The 22,093-nt window shown below is 57.1% G+C and overlaps 4 protein-coding genes across 4 annotated transcripts; all 4 read left to right on the forward strand.

The window, feature by feature from the left end:
* Positions 1–1,950: 1,950 nt before the first annotated feature.
* PRM2 (protamine 2) lies at positions 1,951–2,407 on the forward strand. Its single transcript, XM_075528021.1, has 2 exons — positions 1,951–2,224; positions 2,361–2,407. Exons 1-2 carry the CDS (start codon positions 1,951–1,953, stop codon positions 2,405–2,407), a joined length of 321 nt encoding a protein of 106 aa, XP_075384136.1.
* Positions 2,408–4,557: 2,150 nt separating this feature from the next.
* On the forward strand, positions 4,558–4,866 carry PRM3 (protamine 3). Its single transcript, XM_075564128.1, has one exon. It carries the CDS (start codon positions 4,558–4,560, stop codon positions 4,864–4,866), a length of 309 nt encoding a protein of 102 aa, XP_075420243.1.
* Positions 4,867–8,271: 3,405 nt separating this feature from the next.
* Positions 8,272–19,018, forward strand: TNP2 (transition protein 2). The gene is made up of 4 exons (XM_075528022.1): positions 8,272–8,674; positions 17,652–17,753; positions 18,251–18,395; positions 18,925–19,018. The coding sequence occupies exons 1-4, from the start codon at positions 8,272–8,274 to the stop codon at positions 19,016–19,018; spliced, it is 744 nt and encodes a 247-aa protein (XP_075384137.1).
* On the forward strand, positions 18,226–20,054 carry SOCS1 (suppressor of cytokine signaling 1). Its single transcript, XM_075528214.1, has 2 exons — positions 18,226–18,395; positions 18,970–20,054. The coding sequence occupies exon 2, from the start codon at positions 19,020–19,022 to the stop codon at positions 19,638–19,640; it is 621 nt and encodes a 206-aa protein (XP_075384329.1). The 5' UTR covers positions 18,226–18,395; positions 18,970–19,019; the 3' UTR covers positions 19,641–20,054.
* Positions 20,055–22,093: the final 2,039 nt, after the last annotated feature.

Genomic DNA, 22,093 nt, shown 5'->3' on the forward strand with positions numbered 1-22,093 from the left:
TTTTAGAAGTACAGGCAGAGTGCTCCTCAGAGACCAGGAGGGCGAGACTTCGTCTCACATACTTTGACGTGTTGTCAGGAGACCAGTCCTTAGGGAAGGACATCGCGTGTGGTCAAGTGGAAGGGGCAGTAAAAGAGAGAAGGTCCTTGATAAGATGGACTGACACATGGATGCCACCATAGGCTCAGACAGGAGGACCACGGTGAGGACAGTGCAGGACCGGGCGGTGTCTCCTTCTGTTGGGCATGTGGTCGCTATGCATCGGAACTGACTCAGTGGCACCAAACATTAACAATGTGGACAGGTGGACCTGCCCTGAGCAGGAACTGATGTGAATGACAGCACCAGGCGTGGGGGTTGGGTTCGTCAGGCCCTTAAGGAGCCCAGGCGCGGCAGTGACAAATGCCCACACTGGTGGGAGGCTGGAACTCCCCACTGGCTCCCCAGGAGAAAAGACCTCTTGACCTATTCCTGTCAAGTTGAAGGGAGCCAAGGAACTCCCATGGACAGTCCTCTCCTGTCCTGAAGGGCTGCTGTTTGTCCGGGTTGACTCGTGAGCACAACACACATTTACATCTTACAGTTCAAGGCCCAAACCAAGGTGTTGTCAGGGCTGCCTTCCTTCTGAAGTCCCAGGGAGGACTCTAGTGCCTGGCCTTTCTGGCTTCTGGAAGCCAGCCAAATTCCTTGGCTCGTGGCACCGCCTCCATCTTCAATGCCAGCAGCAGAGCACCTTCCAATCCCTCCCTCTTTAACTCATGAGGACGCCGGTGGTGACACAGAGGCCACCTGGAGAACTCGGATGCCCTCCTGTCACAGAACCCTCAGCTTGAATGGGATGACAGCTGCAAAGTCTGTCTCCGTGTCAGGTGGCGGACTCATAGGTTCTGGGACAAGGACGCGTATTTCAGAAGGGCACTGTCCTGGCGGCCCAGCCTCCTTGCCCTGCACAAGAGAGACATCGTTTTTCTCAGGTGTGATGAAAGATACTAAAGATCCTGCTGGTGGTGTGGGCTAAGTGTTGGGCTGTGTTATAACCACGAGGTCGGTGGTACAAACCCACCAGCTGCTCTGAGGATTGTCTGCTACCATAAAAGTTTAGTCTCAGAAAGCCTATATTGATCAGGTCACAATAAGTCAGGATTGACTCAAAGGCAGTGAATATGGTGTGGTTTTATGATTGGTTCGGGATTGAATGGGCTCATCAAAGAATGACGAGTGGCCCCCTAGAAGGGTAGGTAGGTTTAGAGGGAAGAAGATGCCATGTGGGTCGTGCCTGGGACTGAGAAGGGACAGTTCAGGACATGGTGTCTGAAAGCACAGGATCTGGTCTCAATCCCAGCTCTGCCCACCCGAAGCAGGGTTGTCCTGAGCCAGACTCGCACCCTCTGCTGGGCCTGTTAATTCCTGGTGGCCATGATAACCACCGGCCATCTGTCTGTCACCGCTACTACTGTTCTCAGCAGTCAACGTATGGACAGACTCCTAGTAAGAGACACAGCCACAGTACCCAGCCCCACAGTGCACAGTTGGGGGTTAGGACGGAAGCAGGGATGCTGCAGCAATGAGCTGGTGGGCTTCCAGCAGCCCTGCGGGCAGGATGGGGGCTTGAGGGGAGGAAGCAAAACTGGGGCCCTTTCTCAAGGGCTGAGATCCCCACCTGCCAGAAGGGGCTGGAAACAGGCTTTATGGACAAGGCCAGTGGGCCCCGGGCTGGCCCTGTTCCCTCCCTGTCATGCCCCCTGTGCCATCACAAAGGGGCTGGGTAGGGCGGGGACAGTGATGGGGCTCCCGGGTCACAGTGGGGAACCCCTTTATATAGAAGCCAGCGGGGAGCTCTGCAAACCAGACCAACATTAACACCAAGAGCAGGTGGGCAGGCCTCAGCCCCCGTCTTCCTCCAGGGCCAGCTGCAGCCTCCACCACTGAGTGGCCTGATTGCCGCCCAAGATGGTCCGATACCGCGTGAGGAGCCCCAGCGAGCATCCGCAGGAGGGCTGCAGGCAGCAGGGCTACGGGCAGCAAGGACATGAGGACAGTGAGCAGGAGCAGAGGCTGAGCCCCGAGCGTGTCCAGGACTATGGCCGGACTCACCGGGGTCGCTGCTGCCGGCGGCGCCGTAGACGCTGCTCCAGGCGCCGGCTGTACCGAATCCACAGGCGAAGGGGACGCTCCTGTCGTCGGCGCCGCAGACGCTGCTGCCGGCGACGCAGGCATCGTAGAGGTGGGATGTCCCCGCTGCCCTACTGGGCCCCTCTCCCCACAGGCCTTCCTGGGAGGGAAAGGCCCCCAGGTTCCACCCCTCCTGGGCTTCCCTGCTGGCCCATGGGTTCCTTCACCCAGACCCCCTCTGCCCACAGGCTGCAGAAGGATGAGGAGGAGATGCAGAAGGTACAGAAGGTACTAGACCTTCCTGGGCCCATCACCCCTGGCTAGGAGTTAACGCCACGACACCTGTGAAAGAACACCACACGCAGCCGTAACCACCCCCACCCCCCCACCGGACGCTGAAGCCCTGAGTCGCCAAGGAGCTCACAAGATCTGAGCAGAATGCGCACAAGTCACCTGCCAAATAAAGCTTGACAAGGAACTATGCTTCTAGGCTCTACTTGGTGCTCGCTTGCTCATTGGGTGGCTTGGGGGAAGTTCAAGGCATGGCCTGGGCTGGAGAGATGGAGGGTGGTGGTGGGGGTATCAGGGCACAGCTTCAGAGCTGAGGGATGTGCTGCCCCCCTGGGTGACCCCACTCCACCCCCTAAGGATCTTCAGTCAGAGCCAGGTTTAAACCTGCAGAACCTTGAACGCTCACCTCATTTCTGGGAGCAGGTGTCCTCCAAAGACCCTGTATGCACAGTAGTGTTAAACATTGGGGGATGTTGCTATGTGGGGCATCACGGTGTGAGCCGCAGCAGACTCATGGCAGGCAGCAAGGCCAGCTCCCTGCCAAGCTGGCCTTCATCCCCATCTCCAGAGATCAAGAGCGTGGTTGAAAGCAAGGGAGCTGTGGGTTGCAGAGGCTGGGAACTGTCTCTTAACTGCTCTCCCCAAGCTGGTAAGGTGGGGAAAGGGACTGAGCCCTGAGAAGCAGGAGGCGGGGTCTCATTACCAGCAAGAGCCCTCTGGACCTGCGATCCCTGCACAGCGAACCTCCTGGCTCCAGATGACAGCAGCTGTACCACCAGCAGCAACAGCAGAACCAGGAGCCAGAGCATAGCACAGTGAGGGACTTAATTGGGGAAGTTGGGCTTGACTCTGGAAGTGGAACCGAATGCCTTCAGGTTTGAGGCCGACAGTGGAGTGGCAATGCCCCTTGGGGCATTTATTAGCAGACCTGAAACTTGTTAATGAGGACATGTTACAAAGTTTCAGGTCTGCTAACAAGTGTCCTGGTTTATAATTAATCTGTAATTCTGATGAATAAGGATTTATTAAGAAGTCAAGAAGTTTATTGGATGTCTACTTTCTAATAGTTGGGTGTCTGAAGTCAAGTTGTTTATTGGATGTCTACTTTCTAATAGTTGGATGTCTATTTTACTTGTGTCACATATCCGTCAGATCACTCAGATAATTAAAATAAACAGCAGGGGTGAAGCCCATTTCTGGTGGCAGCTGGCATTCCTGGGCGTGAGACTGCATCACCCCCCACCCCAACCCCATCCCTGCCCCTGCTTCTCCCTCACTCTAGTGTGAACGGCAGGCCCTCTGGCTTACCCATTTCCACCAAAAAACCCCTCTACAAAGTGTCAGAAGCCTTTGTAACTGGGGCTTCGAGGAGCCTTCACAAATGCCACTGGTGCCCTGGGAGAAAACTGGCAAGAGCTGACCCCAAAATCACATTCATTGCCTGTTCCAATCCACAGCGGCCCAGCTTACATGACAGAAAATGGGTCCCTAGTACTCATAAATGGCCAAATCCCCTTTAAAGTTGTGTTCCTCCCCCCAGATACTCATTCCACCCCCAGGGGAATATCCCACAGGCAGCTTGCATAGATTTAAGGGGACTTGTGCTTCCTCCCCCCACCCCCAATAGCTTAGGTACTGCTGCATCCCAACAGCTGGCTGGAGAGGCCCCTAGTTGCCAGCCCCTGCATGAGCAGGGGGTTGGAGGTTCTGCACCACAAGTCTTGGGGGATGCATTCCCTGGCAATACTCGGATGGAGCAACCAGGTCTTCCAAGGCCCCAGCAGCCCCCTTGCACTCCTCCTAAAGGTAGTTATTGTGACTCCCCACTGGCCCCATCTGTCACAGGCTCTCAATAGCTCCTCCTCCCTTCCAGGACCCCACCTCCCAGGAATCCCATCCCCAACTCTCATCCTAGCTAAAAAGAGGGCTTTGTGTTTTTCTTGGAATTTCTGCGACATATACTGAGACATTTTAACCTATCAATTCTGTGGTGCCTGAGCACAATGCCATGCCACTGTCACAAAGCTGGGGCTCTCCAACCTCCCTACCCTACCCTACCCTATCCTCCAGGAGCCCCTTTGTGATGTCATTGCCCTGCTTGCCATCCTGGGGGCCCCACACCCTATCCCACTACAGAGGCAGTCAGCGCTAGCAATGGGTTCACGTTGCACCAAGCTCAGCACGGGCCATAGCCGGGGCCACGAATCTTCCATGAAGAAGCTCGTGGCCTGTGTGAGTCAGGACAACTTCTCTCTGTCATCAGAGGGTGAGGAGGAGGAAGAAGAGGAGGAGGAAGAGGAGGAGGAGGAGGAGGAGGAGGATGAGGAAGAAGAGGTGGAGGAGGAGGAGGCAGCGATTCCAGTGCAGGGCAAGCTGCTGCTAATGGAGGCTGACCGGCAGGAGGATGCCCAGGAAGCGCCTGTGATTCCTGGGAACCCTGAGCCCAAGCTGGCATGCTCCTGACCCAGAGCTGATCCTGAGCTGTCAGGATGGGGTGCCCGCTGCTCCTGACCCACAAGTCCACCCAGGAAGGGGAGCCCATTGCTGCTCCTGCACCAAGCATGTTCAGAGAAGAATCAATAAAGAGTCTCCAAGGAATTGGCTTCCTCTGTGGTCCCCACCCGCCTCTTGGTCCAGTGCCAGTGCATGGATATGAGTGTGCGTGTGCGTGTGCGTGTGCGTGTGGAGGGGTCAGGCCCTGAGACCTGCCAGCAGTAGAGGGTTGAAGGGCAGGTGTCAGTGGGACTGCTGCTCAATCAGCCTGAGGCTTTCACCAAGGCCACTCACCAGGGTTGGGACTGGCAGGCAGGGGCCCTGAGCATCTGAGCAGCAGGGTTGGGCGGGCCTCTCAGCCAGTGCCTGCCTCCATGCTCTTCACACCGTGGGCAGCCTCTTCTCACAGTGCGGTTGTGGGAGTGCCTCAGCAAGCCTGGCTTCAAATCTCTCCTCCATCTGTGTGAGTTGTGTGTCTCTGACCCTGCCCCACAAGCCACCAGAGAACAGGAGGTTTGGAGGGACCACAATTAACTGGTATCATTACTGGGGTCAGGAGCCCTGGTGCCACAGTGGGGTTACACATTAGGCTGCCAACCCCGAGGTCAGCAGTTCGAAACTACCAGCCACTCCACTGGAAGAAGACGAGGCTTTATAGAAACCCCCAGGGGCAGCTCTACTCTATCCTATGGGGTCACCTTGAATCAGAAGTGACTCTATGGCAGTGAGTTTGAGGAGCTTTTTGGGTGGTTTTAGTTACTAGGGTCATGGGACTTTGGGGGAATGTGTCTGATTCTTCCCTGCTGCCCTCAGACAGGATACCCGCCCCACATGTCAGGTCTCCGTCCAGGAGGCCCACTGGGCCTTTGTGGGAGGTCCAGTTCCAGATGGCGCTGTATCCCACAGTAGCTGTGCACTGAGAGAGCGAGCAACCGAGCCGAGAGACAGCTGCAGGGAGATGTCTCCGATGACCAGCTCAGCGCTCACCTGCGACAAGCTCCAACATGCCTGCCCCCCACCCCACCCCGTTCTTGCCCTGCACCCTGAGCCTCAACAAAAAGGACACATGTGTCCTCTGCCCTGCTCTGTCCCTCAGCAGTCCCCAAGCATCCATCTGGGCTCCTCACAAGCGTTTCAGGTCTGAAACCCAAAGGTGAGGCCGAGTCAGTGCCTGCAGAGGTCAGAGGAGTGGGTAGAGACAGTCCCTGCGGGGTCAGCCAGGCTGGTCCCCCAGGGAGGACTGCCCAGGGGGTGGGGTGGGTTGTGCAGATGAAGGCTGGCCCTAGTCAAGGGGCCCCATCTCCACACTACCCCATCAAGTGTGGGGTCAGGGGAGACAACAGCACGGGCAGGGTGGGGAGAGGGGTCAGATTCAGAAGGTCTTCATGGGTGTCCCATGCCTCTACAATCTGTCCCACCCAGTCCCGCCCTGAGGCCCCACTGCTAGAATGAACCGGCCAGGCCTCAGTGTGTACCCCAGCTCTGTGCAACTAGCTGAGACTCATGGACTGGTGGCTTGCCCATGCCCCCAAACCCACGCCCTCCCCCTGGCTCTAAAGCACAACACAGGGAAGGCTCAAAACACCACAATCGGGGAGGACTAAAAATGACAGGCGTTTATTTATTTCCTCATCATTCTGGGCCCAGAAGCTCAAGAGAAAACCACCACAGAAACCCTCTGGCTGGAGAAAATGGCTCCTGGGGGCTCCAGGCGCTCCTTAGCTGGGAAGGCATCATCCCGGCCTTCAGGGTCCTCCCTCCCACCCCTACATGCCTTCTCTTTTGACTCTCACCGCTACGACCTGTATAGATCGCCCTTTCCCACATAAGCTGGTCTTCACGGGTTCCAGGGGGCAGGTCAGGGACATACTTGAAGGGCCACCATTCAAAACCTTCATTGTGAAGTTCAAGGGCTATGACACCTGTAAAGAGTGGGGCCCGGTTCCCAGGCCCCATGGGCGTCCTTACTGCGTGTTCTACTGGACAGGGTTATTAATAGCCTTAGCTGCACACAAGTACTGTGAACTGGACCGGGGCCTGCTGGAGGAGGAGAGATAAGAGTCTGGGAGGAAGCCTTCGGAAGTGCAGGCCCATAGGACCACCCTGAGCCCAAGGCATTGGCCTAAATGTGGACAGGGAAAGAGACTTGAGGCAAAGCCAGGGAGAAGGCGATCGATCACACAAGGTCCAGTGGGCAGTCAGTCAGTGCTTGAGCCTTCGTCCTGAAGTGCTAGAGCCTGAGCAGGAGTCAGCAGTACTGGGCAGTGTGGTGAAGGACCGGGCAGCAATCTGTCCCATTGGGCATGGCCTCAGCTAATAGCCAGGGTGAGGCCTCACTGTGGCTTAACAGGGAGGGGAGTAGAGGCAGGAGGTGGGACTCAAAAGGAGGGACACTTTTCCAAAGGCCTCCTATGGCTCACCCAGCATTCCCAGCAGGGAGGGGATAGTGCCCGTCAGGTAATGAAGCCAAGCTTCAAAAACCCAAATGGCATGCCCAGAGCCTCACAGCAATGCACATGGGGACTGGAGCCTGGCTAGGCAAATCAACCCCCAGACCCTGCAATTAATCCATTCATGCATCCATCAATCCATCTAATAAGCCCTCTCCCCAGCCTCCACTGATGCCCACCTAGGCCATTAGTTGCTGTCAAGCTGACCCTAACCCATGATGGCCCTGATGTGTCAGGATAGAACCTGGCTCTACAGTGGTTGCTTTTTCAGAAGATCACCAGGCCTTTCCTCCAAGGCACCTCTGGGTAGACTCCTATCGCCAACCTTCCAGTGAGCTGCTCCCAGGTGAGTTGGCCACTGGCAGTACCCAGGGCTCCTCGCTCAGTCAGCAGGCCTCAGAGCTGTGCTCCTGGCTCCAGGCTGCCTGGCAAAAACCAGGAAGCACAGGGAGACTGTTCACAGGCAGTGGTTACTGAGCTTTCATGCTTCTGTGCTGATGCTAAGCCTAAGCTGACCGTTCCTCACAGGCTCTTGTTTGATTCTCCCCATGACCCTGTAGGAGGAGCACTACTGCCGCCTCCATTATGCAAAGATGGGGGCACTGGAACCTAGAGGGATGTGACTGTAAGGGACGAGCAGATCTTGGGTGAAGACCCAGCTCAGCCTAGCCCGGGGTCCCTACTCTGACCAACAGATGGGAATTTCACCCAGGGTACCTCTGAGAGTGTTTGGCCCTAGGGTGCAGGGTGAGTGGGAGGGGGAGGCATCTCCTGGCCAGGCCACATCTGTTGCATCCTCTGTGGCCTGTGCCATCATAATCAGCCCCAACTATAAAACTGGGGGCTACAGGGCCCCTGGGAAGCTGGGCCTGCTGGCAGAGGAGGAGCAGGAGGTGGCTCTGCCCCCTCCAAGTGTGGCCCCCCCATGGACACCAAGACCCAGAGCCTTCCCATAACCCAACCCCAGCCCCACAGCAGCTCTCGGTCCAAGAACCACACGTGCAGCCACTACTGCAATTGCAGCTCCCACTGCCAGGGCTGCAGTCTGAGCCAGCGGGGCAGCCGGAGCACCAGCCTGAACCCGCCCAGCCACCGCTGCCCAGGGAGCCACCGCAGCCTGGCCCACCAAAGCCAGAGTCCACAGCCTGGCCTGCCCCCAAAGCACTCCAAACAGACCATGCACTCCCACCACCCACCCACGAGGGTCACTGTCCCCCGCAGCAGCAACTCCAGGAGCAGAAAGCCCTTGGCAGGAAGAGTGAACAAGAAGAAAAGCAAGAGGCGCCGGCAAGCACACAAACCCAGGAGGCGCCTGGGCCTCCCTGCAGGTGAGGAGGGGCTCCTGGAGGCCCATAGATAAGGGGGGCAGCCCAGCTGGGCTGAGGCAAAGGTCCTGCCTCATGGGTCACAGAGGGAAGAGTAATCATGGCAGTGGACAAGTTGAGTGTGTGATGCAAGGCCCCTCTGGGCCTAGTTCTTCAGATAAACTGGGTGGAGAAGATGAGCCAAGGGCAGATTCCATAGACTGAACCATGAATGCTGGGTAGGGGTGGGGGTGGGGAATGGGACTGGGTGGAGACATTTGAGATGGTTAGGCAGAGGGATTAATGAATGAGGATGATGGTTGCTTGGGTGGATTACAGGGTAAGGTTAAATAGAAGCGTGATTGGCAGGCTGTTACAGGAATGGTTGGTTGGGTCGATGGCTGAAAGGATGTGGTTGGTTGGCTAGATGAAGTGGATGTGCGTTTGTAGAGCTGATGTCACGGGATAGATGCTGGTCTGGGCCAGGTATCCTTGAATGGAATGTTGGATAAATGATGGAATGAGTGAAAAGTCAGGATGGGGGACGGATTCACATAGGCCAAAAGCACCTTTGAGAGAAGTCTGGGGCGCCAGAGGTCCCCAGTTTGGTTACAAAGAGGTACTTCACTTCAAAACTCAGAGGGTTAAGTAAGCTTACAAAGCAGCTATGAAAGAACGCCTTCTCTTTCCTATCCCTTAGGGCGGAAATACAACTAAGGAAACCTCACCCGGGTGTCCCTGTGGCGGTTTCATCCCGTGATGAGTGCCCCACTCGTGGAATGCCAGCGCCAACCTTGCTGCAGGAACACGTGACTGGGCGATTTCTATGCACACGATTAAAGCTGGTACACTGGAACCTGAAGCTTGTGCCAGCTCTCTGATTTCCCAGTGTCTGGGGGCTCCGTTGGCTACTTCAGGGGCAGGGCGGGTCCCAGTACCCAGGGACCCAAGAAGCCTTTGAGCTGGAAGTCTCTTGCTCTTGGGGCACATGCGTTTGAAAATCATTTGTCTTGTTGCCCCAGTTTCCAAGACGAGGGGTTTTCACACGGGAACGGACCACTGAAGCAAACGCATGTTCTCTTTGCCCAAATGCTCTCGTTTGCATTTCAAACTACTAACCAAGCCAGTACACCACCAGCATGCCCTGCCAGTCACAACTTGGCACAAGAGACTTCAAGAGCCCTCTCAGGAAGAGGTCCGTTTCCTGACCACTGCGGGTCTGCCTATTTACGTGTGCCTAAAGACTGCCGACCTGCCATGGTCAGGAAACTGATCTCTTCCAGAGAGGTACACAGGCAGCGATGAGATGCTCAGTCACTCAGAGGCACATCAACGAGAAACAGCCTCCCCCACTCCCATCAGCCCGCCCCCTTGACAAGAGGGGAAAAAAATCCACCAAGCAGACTGTTTCACTTGCTTGGTGAGTGAGTCGGCCACATTCAGGAAAGGGGACGGCAGATGGTAAATTCGCCCCAGGAGCAGGTCAGCGGACTGGAGTAGTCAACGCGAAGGGGAGTCTGGGGAAATGCACACGGCTGGGCTGGGGCGGAGCTCCCAACCATCACCTGCCCTGGGACCTGTCACTCCTGCTGGCCCTTAGGGTCATCCTCCTGGGGCTGGAATGGCATTTGATGTGCAAGCCCCCGAGGTTGTGCCGATGGGAATGCTGGGCTTTTGGAACAGCCCTCTGGGCCCCTGGGAGGAAGTCCACTTGCTAGATGGGGCGTGAGCTGGGGCTGAAGCCCAGCTGTGCCCCACCAGCCCTGGCCAGTGCCCTCTGCCTGGCATCACACTTCCTGCTTTCAGAGGGCACTGGTGATTCCAGGCAATCTCTGAGCCCAGTCTCCTCTCTTCCCCTGTCACAGCGACTCCTGCCAGCCTCCTGGGCCTGCCTCAGTCTCCACTGGCTCTGCCCCTCCCTGGGTGGGTCTATCTGCCCCCGGAACCTGAGAAAGCAAACAGCGGTGGGTGGTGGGTTCAAACCTGAGACTGTATGGTTATTAGCAGCTCAGCCCATAGCCCTCTGGGCCACTAGGGTCCCTTAAGCATACACACGACACGTGCAAACATGCTAAGACTCTTTCCAGTTGCCAGGAAGAGGAGGCTTCTGTTCTCTCCCCTACAACAAAGCAGCCTCTCTGACGGAGCTCCCCAAGGCCCTCCGCAAGGGCCGCCAGCCCTTGACAGTGCTGTCCCGCACCTAGCCACCGGCCCCAAGGACTGGACTGCGCCTCACTCAGGAGCTGCCGATCCATGCTCACACGCCCCTCAAATTCCTGTGACAGGGTGAGGGGAGGGTGGGGAGGGCCTCCCCCTCTACACAGCCGAGCATGACGGACAAAGCCTGGGAGAGACTCAGGAACAGAGGCTCAGAAGGGAGCCATCTGTTTCCTAAAGACATTTGGAGAAAACCAATGTTGGTGTGGTCAAGCCCCCACTCACGGTACTTCTGTGACCAAGCGGGGCACTGGCAGAGTAGGGCGAGGGTGCGGGTGGGGGTCCAGCTTCAACAGACACCAAAGATCTGGGGACCATTGGGAACTGGGTTGTGGGTAGAGCTTACAAGAGTTTGAAGGAGCTAACAGTAAAAGGCACGACCTCCCCGGGAGACCATTCCTGGGAAGCGTGGTTCTCAAAGGGCAGGCTGGCGAGCGAGGGCTTAGAAAGAAGCCAGGAGAGCCATGGAGCTCCAGGAAATACGCAGGGCAATAGCAAGGTGACTCCTCAGAAGAAAATGAGGGTCATGCGGGACAATGGGGCCGCAGGGGACCTGTCTAAATGGTGTCTGAATGACTGGGTGACAAGATGCCCAGTGGCGTCTCCTTGCTGCGTAGAGCTTCATCCAGAGGAAAGAAATGAAAACAATGTATGTACCAGGGAAGAGCATGTGTCCCCAAATGTTCCGAGGACGGGGCTGCACACACGCATAAGACGCTGCGGGGCAGCCACAAGCACGACAGCAGGAGACCTGTAGGCTTAAGGCTGGCGGGGAGAGGAAGAACACTGCCTCCCTTTTGGAATTCTGTTGTGGAACTCATCTATTTTCCTCCAAGAGTAGGCTTGCTGGGGTTCAACTCCCTTCCAGATGGAACCACTGCCCAAAGCTGAGAGGGTGGGGCTGCTATGCCCAAGGAGAAGAATGGAGCTGAGGGGATGGGATGGTCACTAATAAACTAGAATAGGGGTGCCCAAAGCTCAGGGAGCTGAGTAACTGCCCCAGTGGGCCTGAAAAGAACTGAAGCCTAGGGCCGAGGAGCCTCCACTAACAAGCCGGGGGGCGTGGCCAATGCCCAGCATCTGCAGGGCAGGGCCCTTGCCCAGGAGGTCTTAGAGAATGGAGGATTATTTTCAGGCCTGGAGAGTTGTGTGATATACTTTTTCTGGGACTCGGTCTTGCCTTTATCCATCCTTGGCAGCAAATTTCTCCCATTTGCATTGCCTGGACTCTGGAAAGAGATTAACTGACATTCTAGATTTCACAGGTTCACTGATGAAGTTTGCCCCAAGATGGAAAAAGTTGAAAGTCTCCCCTACAGATGATTCAGATGAGATTTTGATTTATGATTTTTAAAATAACACAATAAAATGCTGGCGAGGTTGTGGGGAGATTGGAACTTTTATACACTGCAGGCGCCCCCCCCCCCCCGCCCCCCGCCCAGAGAAAACAGTGTGGTGCTAGGCACAGAAAGGTCTTAGGATTCGGCAACCCAGATAGGAAAGTTCACGGACCAAGGATTGTAAATAACAAAATCCAAGATCAGAGGAGGGAAGTGTATTGGAGCTTAAATTCTGAGCACCCCACTTGCAGAAGACTGTGGCGACAGTGAAGGCCAAAAATACACTCAGAGCTACCCCAAGGGTCCCTTGGACCATAGAACAGGGCTGTGAAGAGCCCTGCCCACAGAGCACAAACTACACAGAGATTATGTGAAGACCTAATCTGTAATATGAATAGACATGCACACCTGTGTCCACTGCTGGATTGTTCACGAAACCCAAAAGATGGAAAAGGCCTAAGTGCCCATCAGTGGATGAGCAAACACACACAGTGGTCACACAGACAATGGAATGAATACTATGTACCTAGGAAGGCGGGCAAGGGGGTCACAAAGCACTTCTTTTTAACATGAATGAATGTGGAGAATATTACACTGAGTGAAATCAATCAATCAATCACAGAAAGACAACATTACCTGTCCCTCTATTTAAAGAAGTCAGGAAAGCACATTTCTTTGTTGGTTACCAGGTGTGGGAAGAGAGGGAAGGGGACTTACCTTCTAGAAGAAAAAAAAGATGGTATCTGGCTACCACTGCTGTCTGATCAGGGCCCTAGAAGGTCCTTGATGGGATGGGAGAAAACCGTAGTACCAGAGGCCTCAAAAGACCAGTCTTCCTGGACCAAGGGGACAGAGAGCAAGCCCCGAAACGCTCGCCATCTTTCAACGAAACAACAGACTGGCTCAAAAAATAAACAATACCACCATGAGTAAAGGGTCCCTTAAACAATAAACGACAGGAGACTAGATAGTCAGACAGCCAGGGAGGCTTAGGGCAATGGAAACACAACCAACAGTAGAAACGAGGCAGACGTATGATCACATGGTAGCGACTGCAAATTGTTAAAAGAGGAAACGAATTTTCTGGGTAAATGTTTACCTAAAGCACAATGAAATATTATTTTAAGATGGAGAATGTGATGAGGAGAATGTGTTTGGCATGTGGCCAAGGACGAGAGACTTGGAGGTCCTAGCAGCAGGAGGTCAGAATGAAATGTGCCCCCACAAGATGTGCTAAAAATCCTAACCTCCACATGTGTGGTTACCCTATTTGGAAATCGGTTTTGTTATGCTAATGAGGCAGGTGTGTCTTAAATCAATCTCTTCTGAGATATTAAAGAGATTAAGCAAGCCATGGAGCAGGGCGGAGATGAGGGAAGCGATATGCTAAGGCAGAATGAAGACTGCCCAGGAGTAAAATCTCAGAAGAGACAAGGGCCTCCCCCAGAGCTGACAGAGAGAGCAAGTCGCCCCCAGAACTGGTACCCTGAATTCAGACTTCTTGCCTCTTAACCTGTTATTGCAGCCCTAGAGAACTAGAGCCCCAGTGGCACAGTGGTTACATCTTGGGAACCTCAAAGTCCATGGCTGGAAACCACCAGGCCCTCCATGGGAGAGAGGAAGCTTTCTGCTCCTATAAAGACAAGGGCAGTTTTACTCTGTCTCTTAGGGTTACTATGAGTCAGAGTTGACTCACTGGCCGCAGGTTTGGCGTTAGAGAATTGTAATAGGCCCCTTCTCCCTGGTAGGCTGGATGCTAGGCTGTGGGCAGCGTGGTAGCCCTAGACTAGAAGCCACAGTCGACACCCAGCTGGGTCTGGACTCTGGGTATGCTGCTTCCCAGTTGTGTGGCCTAGGGCAAGGCACCTGGCTTCTCTGGGACTACAAAATGGGCAGTGATGCGGGCCAGCTGTAAAGACGTTTCTGGTCTTGTGGCAGTTGGAGGACCCTGCTCGGCCACGCCACAGCCAGGCAGACCTCTGTGCCTAGGCAGAATTGTGAGTTTTCACTTTCCCTTTCCTGCTCTGGTGGGAGCCTGCTGGGAAAAGCAGCCCCTCGCCAGGGCCAGTGCTCTCATCCTGAAACTGCCCTCTGCCCCAGCAGCCTGGGCCCTCCCAGTTCCCAGGGGAGGCTATGCCCCAGGGGCACTCCTTGCTGGCGACCGAGAGTCTGGATTGTGGGATCTGCTCCACATCCCTTGCCTTTATAAGGAGTGTTTTCGCTCCTGCAGTATTTCATCTGTGGGGGTTCACTATTAAGTAAGGGTCAGGGGTCGTCAGGCAGGCACGTGGAGCCAAACAAAGGATTCACCGCCCCATTTCCGATCAGAGCCAGTGCTATGGAGGGAACTTGACAACTGGCAGGACCAAGGATTGGGATGGAGGGTGGATTTCCCAAGACAAGGCGGTGACACTGGAGTAGAGGCCTGGAGACTTGGCAGAACCGCCAGGGGCCTGCTGAGGTCTGTCTAGAGACCAGACAGCACAGAGGCCCCACAGCTAGGCCAGATGGGCAGGGGTGAGGGTCAGAGAGGAGGCAAGTGCCGTCGGTGTGGCACCACAGGGATGTACTCAGGAGGCACTTGGCTGTGGCAGAGTCCAGAACGCTTGGGCTGCTGATCTATCCGACAGCGGTGCTATAGCCAAGGCCTGCCATCCTTGTGTAGCCTGGAAAGGGCTACACAAATGGCCCGATTGAGCTGGGACCCTCCTGCTCTGCAAGGAACAGCACTGGGTGGGGAGGCACTCTGTAAACAGACACCCCTGATGCAGCAGTAACCCTCGTCTTGGCTCTGTGAGGGGGCCTGCTCACTGTCAGTTCTCCACACGCCTGCATGGATTTTCTCACCATGGAGGAGGCGATGCATCTGAGTTGGGGGTGCCAGCTCTAGGCACTCAGCTTCTGTTCCTAGCTGGCCCCTCTCTTCCTGCGTCTCTGGCCAGCTTTTCTCAGAAGAGACTGATTGACAGACACCATAATCCCGCCTCATTCTCCAAATAAAGACAAGCCCTCCCCAAGGGCTGGCCCTCAGTCAACGGTCACATTTCCCTCCTGGAATCTAGGTTTAGTTTCATTTTGAACCCAGTGCTTTAGAAAGTGAAACCCAAACTGCCTGTCATGACTGACCCGGAGGTCAGCCCATGTACCCGGCAACCCCAGTCACAGGCACTGTGGCTCTCTAACCGGGGTTTGACCCAGGCAAGGAAACTGAGGCACAGAAGAGTCTGAAGCGACAAAGGGTTGGTGAGACCTGCCTCCCTCACCTCAGGCCAATCTGGCTTTCTGGGGCACGGGCTGGTTTGCTAGGGGCAGCCCCACGGTTGGGCGGAATCACAAGGATAAGGAGACAGGGGTGTTACAACGAGGTCAAGGCCTATCCAGGTTATGACCCCTGCCTTTGCCTCGAGGGTGGGAGACAGCCTGTTTCCCTATCTGCAGAACAGGGAGACCAGATTGCTGGGCCATGTCAGCATTCTAATGGGGCTTTAAGGGCTACAGCATCATCAGGCATTGTTGAAGTCAATGTACCACAGGTGTTTTTAAATGAGGATGGAGGGAGCTGGGAAGGAGTGTGGAGGGGCCTAGAGGAGGCCCCAGCCTGTGGGGAGGGAGGATGGCTTCCTCTAGCAGCTCTGCTGGGCTGTCCGTGAGGGGTGGGCTGCACGTGGGCCAACAGCTGTGCATTTACAGAGTACTGCCGAGGAGGCTGTTGGCTGCAGGACAAGTTCTGCAGGAGCCAGCCCAGCCCACAATCGGAGACCTGAAGAACATCGTCTCTGCTGTGCCTTCTCTGGCCTGTCCTCCTCTACATGGGCTCACAGGAAGCCACTGCCCACCGCCAGGCACAGTCAGATGAGAGTGACAGTTTCCATACCCCAGGGATTACTCTGAACACTTGACCTACAACCATACAGACAATCACAAAACAAGGTAGGCCAGAAGGACTTATTTGTCCCATTTCACAGGGGAAGAAAGAACTGGGTCCCCCTCCAAAACCTGTGTTGGAATGGTAACCTCCAGGCTGTGGTCATGCCCCCAATGGGAATGGGTAGTCTTTGTGATAGTCATGAAACAGCCCTGGTCAATCTCTTTTGAGATAGTAACAGAGAAAAAGGCCAGCTAGCGAGCAGAAATAGACAAAGACAGAGGCCCAGACTCATGGAAATCTCCTGGACTAGGCTGTGGAAGCTGGAGGACAAACCCCCACCCCTCCAACAGCCCCAGGGCCAGGGCCAGTTCTGACTTCTGGCCTTAACCATAGCAGATGTTCGTCTGCTAAGAACCCCCCACTTGCGGTAATCTGTGACAAGAGCATAGAGAACCAGCCATGCCAGGCCCCGTGGCTAGAGACTGCGGAGGTGAGATTAGAACCCAGGGAGGCTGGCTCTGCAGTGTAGTTAGTCCCCACCACATTCTGTTTCATGCATCGTCACACATGCAGGGGCAGGCACCTACGCATAAACCCTGGGCCTCTTCTGCTATAAGGGCTGACGAAGCCCAAGTGGTCTCCCAAAAGGTCACATATTCCCCAGATGGTGGCATCTCTCTTGTCCCTCAGCAGGGGTGCCAAACAGATGGTTCATCAACATCTGGGGAATAACCTCCCATGGCACGGTTCTGCTGCATACACAAACACCCCAGGACAGCTACACACATGACCTCCACCTACTCCTGCCACACAGGAATTCAGGGATCTGACTGGACCTGAGCTAAGCTAGCGCTAGGCTACCCCATGCCGCCACGAACAGGGAGGCACTCTGGGGCCTGCTGGAAGAGCGCCTGGTATCAGGCTTTTCCAGAGAGAAGCCGGCAGCTGCGGTCCGCACCGATCTGTAGAGGGCAGTATGCACTAGCGCCAGCCACTCCGAGAGTCCGGCGATCACACCGGGCTGCAGGACTCCCCACCCCGCCATCCCCAACTCTCGTTTGTTTTCTTCGGTTCAAAGATACCAGCCAGGTGCTATGATCCAGGCCTGTGCGTGGAAGAACCCAACAGCTCGCACCAAGGGCACAAGGCAGCCCAGAGTAGGGGAGGGCTGCGGCCCCGGCACCTACTCGAGGAGGCGGGGCTGCTCGCCCGAAGCCCTGACCACCAAAACCTCCTCCCTCCCGGGGGTCTTGGATCCAGCAGCAGCAGCAGCAGGAGGAGGAGGGGTCCCCTGGCCGGCAGGGCCCAGAGGGTGGCCAGCGTGGCCCGAGTCTATAGGCAGTTGGTGTGGGAGGGGGAGGGTTCAGAAGGCTAGAAAGCTTGCAGTCGGTTTAAAGGAGCGTCACGCCTGAGAACCAACAATTATGTCGAAAGGTCCCCAAGTCTTGCAGCGTGTAACCAGCGTCCGGCGCGTCGTCCCCCAGCGAGGACTCCGGGCGAGCGAGCGAGGGCCCACTCGGGGCGCCCGCGCCCAGCCGCGGCCGTCGCCGTGCTTCCCCGGCCCCTGGGTTTCCAGCTGCGGCGCCACCGATCAGCCTGGCCCCGCCCGGCTTCCGAGGAACTCGCGCCCGCCGCGAGCCTCCTCCCGCGCCGCCCAAGGGTTCCTCCAAAGCCTGCGGTCAGGTCGCCGTTTCCTGGGAAGCCCAAATCTAGAGGGGGCGGCAGCCGGGCGGGGGGGGGAGGGGAAAGGGGGCGGGGCAGTCCGAGGGGGAGGGGGAAGGGCCGTCTGGCCGTAGCCGCTCCACTGGGGACCCGCGGTCAGACCCCAGCGCCGGGGACGCTCCCGGGGCGTCCCGGAGGGTCTGGCTGGAGGGGGCTAGCGGGCAGGGTCAAGCGGGATAGAGGCGTAGGGGGAATCGGAGGGAATCGGTCACGAGGATCTAGCTCCAAGCGGCCGTGGGCCGTGGGGAGCGAGGTCCTAGGCCGCAATGGAGGGGTCCTGGAAAGCTCCCCAGAGTGCTTCCGTTTTTCCGGGTGTGCACCCGATTTCCCGGGCCCCGCGCCGGAAAAAGAAACTGAAAGTGGTACGACTGGGAGGAGGGGGTCTCGGGGGGGTGGGTCTCTCGGGGGTGGAGCCAGGAGGAGCCGAGTCTCCGGCCCCGCCTCCGCCTCCAGTTAAAACGCTGGGGCCCCGGCCCGCCGCCGAGCAGAGCGAGCTGCGGCCGTGGCAGCTGCACGGCTCCGCGCCCCGGAGCATGCGCGAGAGCCGCGCCGGAGCCTCCCGCCGCCCCGCCTGCGGCGCCCCGCGTCCCGCCGCCAGGTGAGCCGGTCACTGGACAAGGAAGAGGGAGCGGGGAGGAACCAAGGCAAGGCAAAGAGAGGAGCCGAGCTCGCCGGCCGGCCGGCTAACCGCGATCGCCGCTAGTGGGGTCGCTGCTACCACGGCCCGGGCCTTCGCCAACCCCACCCAGCCGGTCCTCCGCGCGCGCGGGGCACCCGCCGCGCGCCTTTTCTCCAGCCTTTGCCAAAATCCCCCGTACGAGGTGCCGATCCCCGTCCTGGCCAGCAGGCGGCGAACGTCCGGAGTCAGGCTGGCTTCGACCGGGCCACCCCTCTCCACGCCCCCCTACTGCCACCCAACCCCTGTGCGGCTGGGAGCGTGGGGTCTGCCCCGGCTAAGCTGCCATCCTCCTGCAAGCGTTGCGCCGACGGGAGGCCTACTTTCTTTATGAGCCCACCGAGGCTCAAAGGGGCTTATCGCAGACTTGGAATCCACCTGGACAAGTTGGGGTCTGGTCCGGCCTAGGGCCCTACCCCCTCCCAGGTGCCGCGTGGCCCCGCACCTGCAGCTGCACCCTGGCGCTCCAGCTCACTGCCTCTGTCTCCCCCATCAGCGCACCCCCGGACGCTATGGCCCACCCTTCCGGCAGGCCCCGCGTGTAGGATGGTGGCTCACAACCAGGTGGCAGCCGACAATGCAATCTCCACGGCACCAGAACCCCGACGACGGCCAGAGCCTTCCTCCTCGGCGCCCACGGCGCCCGCGCGCCCTCGGCCCGGCCCCGCAGCCCCGGCCCCGGGCGACACGCATTTCCGCACATTCCGCTCGCACGCCGAATACCGGCGCATCACGCGGGCCAGCGCGCTCCTGGACGCCAGCGGCTTCTACTGGGGACCCCTAAGCGTGCACGGGGCGCACGAGCGACTGCGCGCTGAGCCCGTGGGCACCTTCCTAGTGCGGGACAGCCGCCAGCGGAACTGTTTCTTCGCCCTCAGCGTGAAGATGGCCTCGGGCCCGACGAGCATCCGAGTACACTTCCAGGCCGGCCGCTTCCACCTGGACGGCAGCCGCGAGAGCTTCGACTGCCTCTTCGAGCTGCTGGAGCACTACGTGGCGGCGCCGCGCCGCATGCTGGGGGCCCCGCTGCGCCAGCGCCGCGTGCGGCCGCTGCAGGAGCTGTGCCGCCAGCGCATCGTGGCCACCGTGGGCCGCGAGAACCTGGCGCGCATCCCCCTCAACCCTGTCCTCCGAGACTACCTGAGCTCCTTCCCCTTCCAGATCTGACCGGCAGCGCCCGCCGAGCCAGCGAGCCAGCGGGCACGCAGCATTAACTGGGCGTCTTGTTATTGTTTTCTATTATTAATTATTATTTACCTGGAACTACATGGGTGTCCTCCCCGCCTGGGCTGGAGGGAACAGGTGTGGGGGCCGAGGCGGCACCCTCGCGCCGCTGCTGGAGACAAGGCCGCAGCCCCTCCCTCCTGGTGCTCCCCTCTGCGCCTCCCTGGTTGTTGGTTGTCCTGAAGCAGCTTAACTGACCTGTGTGTGGGAGCAGACCCTGAGCCCACACCACCTACCTCTTCATGTTTACACATACCCAGTATCTTTGCACAAACCAGGGGCTGGGGGAGGGCCTCTGGCTGGATTTTTCTGCTATGCAGAATCGTATTTTATATTTTTTACAACCAGTTTAGGTAATAAACTTTATTATGAAAAAAAAATTTTTTAAGAAAAAGTTTCTAGAGCATGAGCTTTGGGCCAGGTGTTCTGGTTTGTGGGGAGAGGGGGGGTGCTCAGACTAGCTGGCCAGGCTGGAGGGGTCTGTGGCTCTGAACTTGACTGACTTGTACCCAGAACCCTGAAGGGGATGCACGTTGGTCTCTGTGGTGTGGTGTGTGTGTCTGGTGAATGAGCTTGGGCTGGGGCACCTGGCATGCCAGGCTTGGTTTACTTACACTGCCTCAGTGTATATCCCTGTGAGGCACGGGGGCTTGTCCCCATTTTACAGAAGATCAAACAAAGGCACAGGGAGCCATTTCTATGACAAGAAGGCACCAATGCTCTCTGGGCTGCCCCCCCCCCCCCATGAATCTGCTGGAAATGGAGACAGAGGGGAAAGGAAACCTCATTCTGTGGCCCCAACAACTTCCAGAAAGAGGGTGGGGCTTGGCGGGAGTGGCACATTCTGAAAGCCCAGCATCCAGGGAGGCATGGGTGAGATGGGATGGGATGGGGATGCTGGGCTGGGGCTGTTGGCTTGGCCCCACCCTGTCCTACCCTGTACTGGTGAATAGTGAATGTGGAGGCAGAGAGGTTCTGTGGTCTGTGGGGGCAGGAGAGTGCTGCTGGCAGTTTGGGGCAATTCCCTTCACCTCTGTGGGCCTCAGCCTCTACCTCGAAAATGGGCTAGCTGACGGAGGTGGTGCTTGGTGGAGGAGGTGGTGGTCTCTGGAGAAGGAGCCAGCCTAGAGCCTCAGAAAGTGCTGGACGAGGCAAGGTTTCCCCATCCTGATGGATGGGCAGTGCCAGGAATTTGCAGGCTGCCCTGCTGTGCTCTCCAGGTGAATTGAGCCGTTTTCGGGTTTGGTGTGCAAGCAGCACTTCATTTTGAGAAGCTGATGTGGCCTTCTGCTGCCCTGGGCACGCATATAATGGAGTCTCCTAATATTTAAAGACACCTTTCAGCCTTGAAAGTGCAGCATAAAATTGACTTATGATGTCAAGCTGGAGCGGCCAGGCTGGCCTGGGGATTAAATCCGCTCCAGGCCACAGGGCTGAGGAGGGGGCGAGATTTAGGATCTCTAAGCTCTGCCTGTTCATCCTTCAGTACGGTACGGAGGGAGAGGCTTGTGTCTCCAAGGAGTCCCTGTGTTACTGTTGTTTTTAACCACCCTCGCCTCCTGCCCTGTGTTCTCTGCCATGGTGGATGGAGGGATTCAATCTCATCCTTATTCTGACGTTTCGTCTCCTCCCAGTATGAGGGAGACGTGCTTAGGACCTGCTTATAGTCAGCCTCACACTCCGGGAGCCTGCGGTTATATAGATAAGGAAACAAGAGGCCCTGAGAGCAAAGTGGAGCATGCAGCAAGTGGCAGAGCCAGGTTTTCACAGCTGGATGCTCCAACATCAGCTCCTGGGTACCACTTGGCACAACCTAGCAGCTGACATGACAATTGAAGCACCTGGAACCCGTTGGCTTACATTCGGTTCTGAGTGAGTCATCCTGAGGGGCAGAACAGAACTGCCCCGAAGCTCTACATCTTTATGGTCAGGACTGCCACACCTTTCCTGGCAGGGTGGCCAGGGTCAAACAGCTGAGCTTGCTGTTCACAGACAGGCACAGCACGAGGATGCTCGGAGTGCCCTAGTCACCTGTATGTTGTAAGTCCTATCCGCATCCCCAGTTTTACAGACGACACGTGGCTCATAGTAAAAGGGATGGATTTGCCTGGTAAGTGGAGGTAGGTGGGGCAGACAACAGGGAGTTGTATATCAAGGGTTTTTTTCCCCTCTCCTTGTAAGAAAGGTTAAAAAGTCATATTTTCATTCCACAAGTGCTAGACACACACTCCAAACCTGGGGCAGCCCAGCTAAAGGTCTTCTGACCACACTCCCCAGAGCTGTCTCTTCTCCATTCTGCTATCTACTAGCGCACCTAGAGTGTCCTGCCTGGCACCCGGGGGCGGGGGGCCCTGCGCACAGCCCAGTGCAGGCCCCACTGCGGAGGAAGGGCTGGG

This window comes from Tenrec ecaudatus, chromosome 12 (genome assembly GCF_050624435.1).
Source record: "Tenrec ecaudatus isolate mTenEca1 chromosome 12, mTenEca1.hap1, whole genome shotgun sequence".
Taxonomy (NCBI): Eukaryota; Metazoa; Chordata; class Mammalia; order Afrosoricida; family Tenrecidae; genus Tenrec; species Tenrec ecaudatus.

Coding starts and splice junctions, on each gene's coding strand:
- PRM3 (XM_075564128.1), top strand. CDS start 4,558: ATGGGTTCACGTTGCACCAAGCTCAGCACGGGCCATAGCCGGGGCCAC.
- PRM2 (XM_075528021.1), top strand. CDS start 1,951: ATGGTCCGATACCGCGTGAGGAGCCCCAGCGAGCATCCGCAGGAGGGC. Junction 2,225..2,360: donor GCGACGCAGGCATCGTAGAG/GTGGGATGTCCC, acceptor CTCTGCCCACAG/GCTGCAGAAGGATGAGGAGG.
- SOCS1 (XM_075528214.1), top strand. CDS start 19,020: ATGGTGGCTCACAACCAGGTGGCAGCCGACAATGCAATCTCCACGGCA.
- TNP2 (XM_075528022.1), top strand. CDS start 8,272: ATGGACACCAAGACCCAGAGCCTTCCCATAACCCAACCCCAGCCCCAC. Junction 8,675..17,651: donor GCGCCTGGGCCTCCCTGCAG/GTGAGGAGGGGC, acceptor CTGGGTTTCCAG/CTGCGGCGCCACCGATCAGC. Junction 18,396..18,924: donor GCCCCGCGTCCCGCCGCCAG/GTGAGCCGGTCA, acceptor CCGCACCTGCAG/CTGCACCCTGGCGCTCCAGC.